General features: G+C 40.2%; 1 protein-coding gene across 4 annotated transcripts in view; it reads left to right on the forward strand.

Annotated features, from left to right (window-relative positions):
* Positions 1 to 13,350, forward strand: part of ACVR1 (activin A receptor type 1) — a 145,377-nt gene that overhangs the window by 108,162 nt on the left and 23,865 nt on the right. For all 4 annotated transcript variants that reach the window (XM_060626764.2, XM_078451283.2, XM_078451282.1 and 1 more), the window contains exon 8: positions 2,972 to 3,169. In XM_060626764.2, coding sequence (XP_060482747.1) covers positions 2,972 to 3,169 — 198 coding nt within the window. The remainder of the gene's footprint in view (positions 1 to 2,971; positions 3,170 to 13,350) is intronic.

Consider the following 13,350-nt stretch of genomic DNA (forward strand, 5'->3'; position numbering starts at 1 on the left):
CCTAGTATTCCCATACTTGTAGGCTGATAAAGGTTTAGACAGTATTAGCTCTATGATATAAATGATAGAATTTATTCTTGTTTTTAAACACAAAAGACTCGACATGTCAGGAATATTCATTTCTTTTGTATTTCTTTACAGTCTTTGCATTCATGCTGAGAATTATTTTACAATGTTTTGCAAGTGTGAGAAGACAGCTACTAAGGATAGCATTGAAAGGGCATGGCTCTAAAGCTTTTTGTTGCTTTGCAGTTGTAGTTGTGGTGTATTGGACTTTCATGGCAATGCCATGGCTTTTGGAGCAGGGTGATTTGGGCTGGAATCCTGATTTTCCCAGTTATTCACCCCGTATATCTGTGCGGGTGTTTTAATCTATTTACCTGCCCCAAGTACACGACCACTTATTTTCGATGTTAGGGTAAGGGCTTAGCAAGGAACACTTTAGCGTTTGACACTGTGCACTGTACTTCTGTACTGTTTCAAATGTTCATAACGCTGCGTTCAACTATTACTCATGTTACTAAAAATCACTTATGCCTACCTCACATGATTCTTACAAGATTCAGAAGTTACAATACTTGCATTGCAAATGATAAGCATTCAGAGGGTGGTTGCTGTTATAGTCCAGTGGTCTAGGGGAGATGGAAAATTGAGGAGGCTGTTGGCTTTGGTTATGGGACTTGATAGGGAGTCAGAGGTGTTTTTCAGTAAGTCCAAGTAATTCGTGATTCGTCTTTCTTTTGGCCTGTAGCCTTCCAGTTAGATACACGGATTTGTAGAAACATCTGTGTTAAGGTGTTTATTATTCAGGGAGTAGATCCTTTGAACAGAAGACAGCTCGTCCTGTAAGATCATCATTTGTTTAATTTTTCACTTTATACCCAGAAATTAAGGATCACTCATTAGAAATCATGTTCTATTATTGAAACTGCAAAAATTTCAGTATTGTATTTATTTTTCTAACTTTTTATTATAAAAAATTCAAACATACAGAAAGGCTGAGGGAATAGTTAAGTATAAAGATCATTCATACCCACAGCACTTAGATTCAGCAGTTGTTAAAATTTTGCCATATTTGCTTTATCTATATGTAGCTGAACGTGTATCTTTGCTGATACATTTGAAAATAAGTTGCAGACATCACAACACTTCTAAATATTTCAAAATGCATCTCTTAAAAATACCAAAATATATCTGCATGATCATTTTATCAAACCTAAAATTATTGATAATTCAATAATATCATTTAATGTCCATTTTCAGATTTTTCTGTTTTTTTCAAACAAGAAATCAGCCAAGGTTCACACATTGCATTTGGATATTTTGTCTCTTTAAGTAGTGTGATAATTATCTATTACTGGGTAAAAAACTATCTCTAAAACTTAGCAGCATAAAATAACAAATTCGTTATCTCACATAGTCATCTGAGGGTCAGCAATCTTGGAATGACTTAGCTCTACGGTTCTGGCTCAGGATCTGGTGGGGGTTCCAGGCAAGCTGTCGATTAGAGCTCCAGGCACCTGAAGGCTTGATGAGGGCTGGAGGAACTTCCAGGATGGCTCCACTCACATGACTATTGGTGGGAGGCCTCAGTTCCTTGTCACGGGGACCTCTCCACGGGGTTGTGTGAGTGGCCTCGTAACACAAGAGAACTGATAGCGAGCAGAGAGGAAGCCATGATGCCTTATATGTCCTAATTTTGAAGATATACACTCATTTCTGCCGGGTTCTGTTTGATAGCACAGCCTACCCTCAAGGCAGAGGGAGTTGAACTTCACCTCTTGAAAGGAGAAGTCTCAAAGAACTTGAGGACATATTTTTAAACCACCACAGTTAGTACTGCCATGATCTATTTAAACTGCTCCTTTTTATATTCTGTTATTTTGACTCCTTGGTTCTGGAAACAGTAGAGAGGTATATATGTTTTGGGAGACAGAGGCCACAGAATCTTGGGGTTGATTATAAAAGGGAAAGAGGAACCGGTCTGATTTAGTGAATGCAATCGCTGATGTCTCTAGTAATTTTTCAAGGTGAGATAACAGGTGCCATCCCTGTGGCATGATAAGGAGTCATCATCCCACACACTCAGAGTCACAGAGCAGGAGCAGAAGTGTTCCTAGATGGCCTGAGGGATCCCCAAAGGATCCTTGGGTTGCAAAGGTTTACACAGGCTGCTTGTTCCAATGTGGCACTTTTCATTGTGTGTTAAAGGAATTATTTTCAGTTGGTCAGCATGGACATCAAAAAGTAATTTCATCCTCACAATGAATCATGCATGTATCTGCCTAACCCTCCTGGTCTGTGTGGAATGCCAGGTCACTCTGATTGAGGAATTCTGAAATGAGGGATGGTTTAAGAAAGGGCTTCAAACCCATTTAACAGGAGAGCTGTGCTTTGAATTGAGGGCTAGTTTAATGCTGTCTGTATGCATGACTTTAGAGAAAAGCCTGTGGGCTTGGTCAGCGTTGCTAAGTCTCAAGTGAGCATCCCTTCCTTAAGGGATGGAGTCTGCCCTTTAAGTAGTGATACGTTACCGCAGATTCGCTGCCTCACACTGTTGGAAATTTGTGTTTGCACACAATTGGGAGCTGTGGCGGAGCAGGAGAACTTAATTTCCTTCTGGAAAGACACTTGGAGATTCCCACTTAACATGTGAGCCTGTTTTCCTGTGGACTTCAAACACTGGCCTCACAGTGCTTCGGTGCTTCAGTTTATTATTCCCCCAAGTCTTTTTGTCTCAGGGGTTCATGTGTTAACTTAATAGCATCAGAATGTTTCTGGCATTAGTTCTTTTTTCTATTGGTGACAGGTGTCATCACAACAGTATTCCAGATTGCTCTGGATATAGTGCAGCAGTGACCACGATTACCATGAGGGGGCGCTTCTGATTGGGGTTGGTTTAAAAGGCCTTCAGCAACCCTCTGTGAGAAAGGTAGTGAACTGACCCGTCCTGTTGTCTTCTTCCCTTTAGGCCTGGCAGTCATGCATTCCCAGAGTACCAATCAGCTCGATGTGGGGAACAACCCCCGTGTGGGCACCAAACGCTACATGGCCCCTGAAGTTCTAGATGAAACCATTCAGGTGGATTGTTTTGATTCTTACAAGAGAGTTGATATTTGGGCCTTTGGACTTGTCTTGTGGGAGGTGGCCAGACGTATGGTGAGCAATGGTAAGTATCTGATCTCATGTAGTAATGTCCTTTTCCAAGTCGTCTTGATTCTACGATCTTTAAAAGGGCAAAGGAAATATTTAAGTCCACAATGCACCATGAATCATACTTATTCCTTGAATCATACATCAGGCTATCAGCATCTATATTTGATTTATGGCTAGTAGGTGGAATGTAATGGCATTATATTTTAGCTACACAAGAGGAAATGATGGTTGAAAAAGAAGAATATTTTGGGCTGGGACATCTGCTCCTAGCACTGCCTCCCCAGTGCCTCAAGTATAAGCCCCCAATAAATGCTTCCTGTCTCTTAAAAAAAAAAAAAAAGAATATTTCTGGAAAAGACTGTTCTTCAGCTTTTCTTTTGATTGGTCCATATTTCATTCTTTCCTTTCTCCATCTTCCTATTCTCCCTTTCTTCCCACCCTCCCTCAGCCTCTTCTCTTCTCACAAGTGAGGTTTAACATGAAAGAATGCTTGAGTAAATCGAAGGGTGAATCCTGCTATGTTAGATATTTTTACTTCCTAAAGTTGGATTATTGAGAAAATAACACTCAGGTTGCACACTCAGAATTCACTTGTGAGAAGCAGTCTATACCTTCTTAATTAATGAAGTTTGAATTCAGGAAGTCCTGAACAGGTGGTTAATGCTGGGCCTCTTATAAGTACGTTTTCTGAAATGGTGTTGTTGTAGCACTGAGAGAAGCATAGGTCAATCATTTTTAACCTGTGACTCATACAATAAAGTCTTACTTACTCTTGTCTTTCACGTGTCCCCATTAGCCACAAGTACGTTGTTGAACTTTACTAGAAGTACACTGTATTCTGAAAGAACTAAGTATACTGTTCCAAATTGCACACGCCCCAGCTACCCACAAAGTGGTTATTATAGCGAGCTCTCTTGACTCACCTAAATAAACTTCTTCTTCTGAACTGGAAGTCTTATTTCAGAGGACATGTCTGAAATTGTTGCAGAAAAACAGGAAAATGGCATATATTTAGATTAATACTCTTTCAAAAGATACTTTCCCCTCCTAGCACTTGCTGGAATCCTGGATTTGAAGTATTAAATAATGTGCGAACTCTCAAGGATTGAGATTCTTGGGGCAATCATAATTTTCCTGAACAACATAACCAGAGAATAGGAAGTTCTTTGAGGAAAGTTGAATCGGGGTAATTTAACATAGCTTTCGTGTGCAATAATTAAAACTGGCATGCCTTCACGGTAGCTGCTGAAGCTGCCGCTTTTCCTTTTTTCTTTTTTCTTTTTTTTTCTCTAACAGCAAAGCCTGTCTGGCTTTGATACCCTTAGGGAATTTCTTAAAAGCAATGTTTCAGATTAAACATAAACATACATGCATCGTAACTGGACAGTTCTTTTAGTTTTCTTTTTCTTTTCTTTGTTCTGATGGAGCCATGAACATTTTCTTGGTAATTGTTTCTCAATCATAGGGAGCTTACTGACTTGCATTTTGTGCCATTCAAGTGCCTTGAGAATTATCTGCAACAGGGAGATTGTTTTGCTGATGTATGAAGTTCTGAACTTTGCCTGGAATTGCACATCGGCTTCATTTGCCTACCCCCTCACCAATAATCCTTGAGCATCTTGGAACTGAAAATCTAATTGTAATTAGTTTATTTTATCAAACAACTTAGAGACGATTGGCATCATAATGAACCATGCAACAGGGAACCTGCCCCAAATTAAGCGGAAACGAATATCCCAAGGCTAGGACGGTGGCAGTCCGGCGGTGGGTGTGCTGGAGCAGCACCAAGCAAGCCTGCATGACGAAAGCCGAACTTGGCAGAGATGTGGGGTTTGAGCTTTGTAAGAATTCTTGTTGCAAACGTGTTCCCTGTGTCACAGGCATAAACCCAAGTGGCTCTTAGAAGCTTAATAGGAGTCCACTTGAAATTAGAATCATCAGTTTAAAATTTAGCTCAACAAATGGTCGTTTGCATCATCTGTTTAACATTATTTTGGGGAAAAAAATCATGAGGAGGGAAAGACTATTTTTGTGGGTTTTTTTGATTGATTTCCTCTTACGTCATCATTTAGGTGGTTCTCAAGTTCCTAAAATTCTGGTGAGTCGAGCTTCTCTTCTGTGTTGTGGTTTGAGTTTTTGGAGGAGGTAAGGGTATGTTGTGTCTCATTTTAAATCAGTTAGTGTCCCTTGGCAGTGACTAATTTGATATTTTCCCGTCTCTTTTTAGTCCCCCTTTTCCCATGAGTGTTCACATGTGCACGCACTCATGCACACATGGAAATCACCTTATCTGAACTCAGAGTAGGTTTGCATGTGGGATTGAACACTTTCAGGTTTATTATTAATATTTTAGTTATTACTACACCAAAACAGAAAAATGAGAGAAAATCTGCCCTTTGTTCAAACATCTATATGCCTTTCCACTTCTCTGTGCACCCACGTGTATGTTTCTGACTCCATTGTAATCATAGTATATATACAGTTCTGTATCATCTTTTTTCATTTGAGTGTGCCTTTAACGTTAAATAGTCTGGTTTTAAGTGGTCACGTGATATTTTAGTGGCCACTTTCATATTTTAGACATCCCGTCTCCTCCACCTGGGGCATACTAGTTCATACAACTTTTTCACTTGGAGAATTAATTCTTAATCCGAAAACAAGTACACCTAATAGGTCAGAGTATGGAGGTTTTTATGGCTTGATACATATGCCAAATTGCTTTTCATAAGAGTTGTACTAATTTACAATATCTCACTCACCCCAGGGTGTGATGTACCTATTTCACGTTCTTGCCAGCTTTAGGAGCTGTCATTAAAAGAATATATATTTTTGAAATTATTGCATATAAAACGTACCTCATTTAAATATATGAATATCTTATCTTAGGAAGGTCATTATAATTATGCATCCTTTGAGTTTCCGAGCCCATGATAAAAATTGATGACCAGATAGTTCTCCTGGAGCAGTATGATCCTCAAGTGAACCATGAGTATAAAAATATGTTGCATTTTGTATTTTCATTGGAATGTTACATTTATTTGCTGCTAATAATAAGCTTCATGCTGTTTCTGTACAGGAAATGAGAATTAAGTCCATTTGCACATCTGAAAACTTCTCAGTAGTGTCTTTTGGAATTCACTTCTTATGTTTAGATTGATACTGAATTTGGAATTGGTAGCAAGGAAAATGGTTTTCTCATCTGTCCTGTGTGAATTTTCTGTATCAATGTAAGGCAGGGGTTGGCCTGGATCAGTTCTTTAAAATGAGTGTGTGTCAGATTTGTCTAGAAACACAGAATGCTGAGCCCTCCCTGCCCCACCCCAGAGTTTCTGATTTAGGAGGTCTAGGGTTGGACAGAGAGCTTCCCTTTCCAACAGGGCTGCAGGTGATCCCCACATTACTGTTGGGTCAGGGGCCATAGTCTTGAGATCTCATGTGAACATGGAATCAGTCAGTCTTCCCGGGCCGGGAAATAGACTGCCTCCAGAATGTGGACAGTCTGTCCCAGCAGGATACCCATGACTTGTTTCTGATGCTTTAGGTGTAGATACTTGCTCTCTCTTGCATGCTTAAGAGGGGTTCATTTCTTTAAGAGTCTTGTATATAGACCCTGGCCTTTCTAGATTTTTTTGCTACTTCTCTGAGAGTATTCTGGCAGTATTCTTTTCTTCTTTTGATAGTTCTGCGGATACATTTGTGTCTGGTTACCTGAGTTCAGTGTGGTGTGAAGACAGCACCTTACAGGGGGGTTGCATAGGTAAATGGGTACATCATCACTGTCAACTTGTGCCATTTAGCTTTGGTCTGATAGAAGACCTTTAGTAGCCCCTTCGAAGCATCCCCCAGTAGCGTGTTACCTCTCCAGGATAGAAGCCCTTTTCCTGGAGCATCAGCTTTCAGTGTTCTGCCTTGTTCATATCTCTGTATGCAGAAACCCCATGGTTGTGTTGTTCTCGTACTGTGATCACCTGCTCATGGATTTCAAAACCAAATAAGATCATCTCCATCACCCATCCTCCAGCATATTTTTGTAGTGTCATCTGGGCAGAATGAGCCTCTGTTCACCTCCATGCAGCTCACAGTCTACTGTTACGTATTTTAACAGTTTTCATTGAGATTTAATGTCATATAAGTTTGTCGTTTAGGTGATAGGCACACTTCACTATCGTCAGTACACTAGCAATTTTGAAAAGGCACTATACCCAGATTGGAGAGGCAGACACATTCCGAAGATAGGATAGATACTGTTCCTTTATTGTGTTTGGGTGCTGAACATCTTGTTGTGACACGTTTCTGTCTTCCCTTGCTGTGGCTTTCCTTGGGGCCAGAGCACCGCTCCTAGAAGCTATTGAGTGGTGCCCTTTGTGTGCCACTGCCCTTGGGCCCTCCCAAGGCGGTGCGACGTCATCCTTAACATTTCAGGCTGTGAAATCATACTCTCCGACTTGATCACTTACGTCAGTTTCATCATCCAAAAAATATTGGTGGTGATAATATTCACTTTAAAAAGCTCTGATGATGAACTGAGACAATGTATGTAAAGCATCTTGTGTGTCTCTGGCATGTAGTGAGTGTTCGGTAATGGGGCCATGGGTATTTACTGTTCCATTGAAAATGAGTGTCAGGGGGCACCTGGGTGGCTCATTCGGTTAAGCGGCCGACTTCAGCTCAGGTCATGATCTCGCAGTCTGTGAGTTCGAGCCCCATGTTGGGCTCTGTGCTGACAGCTCAGAGCCTGGAGCCTGTTTCAGATTCTGTGTCTCCCTCTCTGGCTGACCCTCCCCCATTCATGCTCTGTCTCTGTCTCAAAAATAAATAAACGTTAAAAAAAAATTTTTTTTAAAATGAGTGTCAGAGGACAATGGTGTGCTTGTGGACCTCAGTTGGCCTTCCTTCACCTCTCCATATGTTAATCCTTCACTCAGATATTACATTTTTCTCTTCACTTCCCATGGGAGTGCTGGGTGGACACACTCTTGTTTCACCATTACTGGCTTTATTTTGTGATGGACTCCAGTGTTAAAATGTATCTCATAAAAAAAATCCTTGCTGGCCCGGCTGCATCTTTTAATGGGGTGAAGACTAGGAAATATTTGTTAGAATGGGTTCTACAAAGTACGTATGTCAAACACGAATTTATTCTAAATAATCCTTGGGCTTCTGTTCCTAAGCACAGTGCACTTGTATATGAAAGCCATGACAACTTTTATTTTCTTTAGCAACTTAATATCCACTATATTTCATGATTTCATCTCACTAGGGTATATTAAGTTTTGAACAAAGGGAAGAATAATCATATTAGGAAATTTTTTGAATAGTCACGAATTTCTTTCAGGTGTTTTTTTTGGTTGAGCCTTTAATTATAAGTGGCTGGGGACAGGCATATGGAGGTGGAGTGGGAAGGAAGGGTATTTTCCCACTGATTCCTAGAATGTCATGTCCCTGGTTTAGAGATCCAGACCAGAGGACGGCAATCATGCCCTCATGACAAAATAACCTGAGTCAGGCAGAACTTCATTGGGTGCTGTTCAAGTAACAGTGTGTTAAACCTTGTAACAGCCCGGCATGCAGTGAACAATACACTCTTCACCTCATAGGAGACCCCTGTAGGTGCCAACTATTTGGACCTTCTGTGGAACTGCTCTCTTTAGGTTTTAACACTGTGCCAGATCTAAGCCCTCTAAGCTCTAGCTTAGAGCAGGGCTCTGTAGCTCACCTACACTTTTTGTCCCCTTCCTCTGACAACTAACTGTGACATTAATGTATATTGCTAGTAGGGCCTCACTACACAGTAACCTACAAACCATTTGCTATGTTACATTGATAAGAATCCCCAAGATAGCAGTTACTTTTATAATTCTAACACAGATCTCTGAGAACAGAGTCAGTCTTGACTTGAGGGACGTGCATGGTCCCATATGCCTGTGGATTGCAGTACGGGAGGAGGCATGGACCTGCCACATGTACACTCTACCTAGCAGGGAACAGAGCTGTTCTTCCAACCCGCTTCCTGTTTCAGAAAGGAGTACTTGGCTGTGGGGTAAGGCAGGGCTTCCCAGTGAGTATGCGGTGTTAGGTTACAGAAATGCCTGAGGTACTGATTCTCTTAAACCTCTGGCAGGGAGACGGGGCCCACGGGGACCAGAACCCCCTACACTGTCGGCACCTCTAATTCAGCAGCCTCATCCATTTATCTGTTAGTAATGTTTGATGGGGGCCATGACACAAAAAATGTTTGAAGTCCTCCCGTTAGGAATGATAAGTGAGACGACACACATCTTAGAAATACCTTTTTGAATCTTGGAAAACAGAGTTCACGGAAAGGCATTCTTTCTGGTGACACTAACTTATACACGTATTACCTTCATGCTTTTTTCCATACCAAAATGGTACTTTTACCATTATTTTAATCTTTTTCTTTTCATTGGAGTTTTTCAAACTTAGTCTTTTGAGGTCTAGCTGATACACAATGTTACATTAGGTGCAGGTATACAACATAGTGAGTCAAGTCTGTATATTATGTTGTGCTCACATAATTGTAGTAACTGTCACCATACAGCACTATAACAATACCACTGACTGTATTCCCAATGCTGTACTTTCCATTCCTGTGACTTATTCTGTAACTAGAAACTGTTACCTCCTTTTCACCCATTTTGCCTCACCCCCTTCCCCTCCAGTACCCATCAATTTGTTCCCTGTATTTATGGGTCAGTTTCTGCTTTTTGTTTGTTCATTCGTTTGGGTTTTTTCAGATTCCATAGTAGATAAATTCATCTGGTATTCGTCTCTTTCTGTCTGACTCACTTCATAGCGTAGTACCCTCTAAGGCATCCATTTTGTTGCAAATGGTGAAATCTCATTTTTTTTTATAGCCGAGTAATATTTCCTTGTGTACCTATGTATGTGCACAGAATGCCTTTCTATGAACTCTGTTTTCCAAGCATCAAAAAGGTATTTCCACTATGTCTGTTGTCCCACTTATCGTTCCTAACAGGAATATTTCAAACACATACATAGAGTCTTTACCCATCCCTCTGTCAACGGACATGTGGATTGCTTGCATATCTTGACTATTGTAAATAATGCTGCAATAGGTATAGGTGTGTATAGATTGTTTTGAATTAGTATTTTCATTTTCTTGGGTTAAGTACCCAGTAGTGGGATTACTCAATTGGATGGTATTTCTCTTTTAAATTTTTTTGAGGAACATCCATACTGGTTTCCACAGTGGTTGCACCAATTGATATTTCTGCCAACTGTGCACGAGAGTTTTGCTCTACGTCCTTCACAGCACCTGTTTATTTCATGTGTTTCTGACACTAGCCCTTCTGACACGTGTCAGGAGATACCTCATCGTGGTTTTGATTTGTATTTCCCTGATGATGAGGGATGTTGAGCATTTTTTCATGTGTCTGTTAGCCATCTGGATGTCTTGGATGTCTTGGAAAAAGATCTATTCAGGTCTTCTGCCCATTTTTATTCAATTTTTTTTTTTTTGGTATTGTCTAAGTTCTTTATAGTTTGGATATTAACCCTTTATTGGATGTGTCATGTGAAATATCTTCTCCCATTCACTGAATTCCCTTTTCATTTTGTTGGTTTCCTTCACTGTACAAAGCTTTTAATTTTGGAATCATCTCAGTGGTTTATTTTTCCTTTTGTTTTTGTTGCCTGAGGAGACATATCTAGAAAAATGTTGTTATGGCCGATACCCAAGAGATTACTGCTGATGGTACTTCTAGGAGTTTTATGGTTTCTGGTCTCACTTTTAGATCTTTAATCCATTTTGAGTTTATTTTTATGTATGGTGTGAGAAAGTGGACCAGTTTTCCCAGCACCATTCATTGAAGAGAATGTCTTTTTCCCATGGTATATTCTTGCCTGCTTTGTCCTTGATCAATTGACCATATAAGTATGTGGGTTTTTTATGGCTGTCTATTCTCTTTATCACTGTGTCTGTTCTTTAATACCGTTTTCATTATTATAGCTTTGTAGTGGGTCTTGAAATCTGGGAATGTGATACCTCCATCTTTCGCTCTCACGATTGCTTTGGCTCTTCAGAGTGTTTTGTGGTTCCACACAGAATTTGGGATTATTTTAGTTTTATGAAAAATGCCATTGTTATTTTGCTGGGGATTGTATTGAATCTCTAGATTGCTTTGGGTAGTGCAGACATGTTAACGGTATTAATTATTCCAGTCGGTGGTATATCTTTCCATTTGTGTCATCTTCAATTCCTTTGGTTAGTGTATAAAACAGAGTTTTCAGAGTACTAGTCTTTCATCTCCTTGGGGAAGTTTATTCCTAGGTATTTTATTCTTTTTGATGCAATGGTAAATGGGATTGTTTATATTAGTGTATAGAAATGCAGATTTCTGTGTATTAATTCTGTATCCAACTTTACTGAATTCATTTATTCTGATGGCGTTTTTTTGGTGGAGTCTTAGGGCTTTCTATATATAGTGGTAGGTCATCTAAATTTAGTGACAATGTTACTACTTTCTCACCATTTTGGATGCCTTTTCTCTTTTTCTTGTTGTGGTTAGGACTTTTCAGTAGTATGCTGAGTAAAAGAGGCAAGAGTGCATATCCTTGTCTTATTTCAGATCTTAGAGGGAAAGCACTTATTGGCTGTGAAGATCAGTTTTGTCCATGAACCACTCTCCATTTTCTCACGTGCCACTCTTGAAGGAAATGCTGTATTAGCTTATAGTTCTCTCAGAAGCCAAAGGCCAACCATTCTAATTCTTATTAAAATGGCTTCAGTTTTAAAGTTCTAGTCTTTGAAAGATTTCAGAATTTTTGTAGGAGTTAACAGGAGCTGTCCATGTGGATGCAGGTGCAAGGGACTAGGTTCTCTTCACCTGTTATCTGGATTTCAGTTGTGACTACACAAGTTGGAGGACAGTGAAGAGAGTGAACATACTGTGACAGGAGATTAATGCAGAGAAGCATATTTTTTTTATGTCATTGTTGGCTTGTTGGGAGGAATTCTAGAATATAAACAGGGCATTGGATGCTAGTTTAGTTTTGCCATTAATTACCTGTGAACTTGGACAAATAGTTTTCCTTTGTGGTCCTCAGTGTTTTCTTCTAAAGGAAAGGAAGACTGTGACATAATCTACATGATTCTAATATCCCACGGTGTCTCTTCACCTTACCTTCAGATTTTTCAGAGTACAGCCAGATCCATTAGGGATTATGGGGTGAATTCATTTAGCAGACTTGACCTTAATTGACATGAGTCTATTTATAGCCTTTATCCCATTAAGTGGGACTATTTGTATATTTCACTACAGAATGTGTTTGGTGTGGGGTATCCCTCCGACTCTGCTAGTGTGCCACATAAATATGGTGTGTGCCTCTTATCTTTAAAATGTAAAAAATTCCAAATTCTGCAAACACAACTAACCTCAAGGGTTTTGGATAAAGGACCATGGATATATAATCAACATTCACTCAAGTAATATGTATGCAGTGTGTATAATACACGAGGTATTTTTTTAGGCTCTGGGAAGCAGTGGAGCAAAAAAATATATGATTTTAATATTTCTTTAAGAGATTAAGCCACTATGGTTGAGGTATACACGGAGGAGATTGAGTACAGGGAGGACACTGAATTTTTCCAGGGTTCCGGGATTGTGGTAGCAAGGTGGGAAGGTCTTCTTGGAAGATAGAAAGCATGAACTGAGTCATAAGTGAGACGAATAGGAGCTAGTCAGTTGTACTTAGTCTGGGCAGACATGTAGGTGAGAATGAGAAAATTCGATGGTGATAACAATCGGTATCCCGGGCAAAAGGAAGCACCGTGGGGAACGTAAAGGTGCCCTGGTGCTAAAGCTACAAGCCACTGCGGTGTGGCTGACACCCAGATGGGTGAAGGAGCACTATGGTGGCCCATGCGCAGGATCCCATGGAGACATAATGAGCTTTTCCCAGTTTTTCTCCCAAGGCTTTTTTGCAGGGGCTGATGGGATATGGTGGATGGCTAGCAGGGGAGGCTTCCAAGCACAGATACCTGTAGGTCCCAGAGACAGCTGTTAAAGGGGTAACAAAATGGTACACTAAGGCTTTGGTGGGGAGGATCACAAAGGCGGCTTTCTTTCCAGAGGGTGGTTTAAATGCAACTGTGGCATTTCATGCTTTTTGGAGCACTGTCTAGGACATTCTTCTTGGTCTGTGTATCAGCTT

This window comes from Panthera onca, chromosome C1, assembly GCF_046562875.1.
Source record: "Panthera onca isolate mPanOnc1 chromosome C1, mPanOnc1 haplotype 2, whole genome shotgun sequence".
NCBI lineage: Eukaryota > Metazoa > Chordata > Mammalia > Carnivora > Felidae > Panthera > Panthera onca.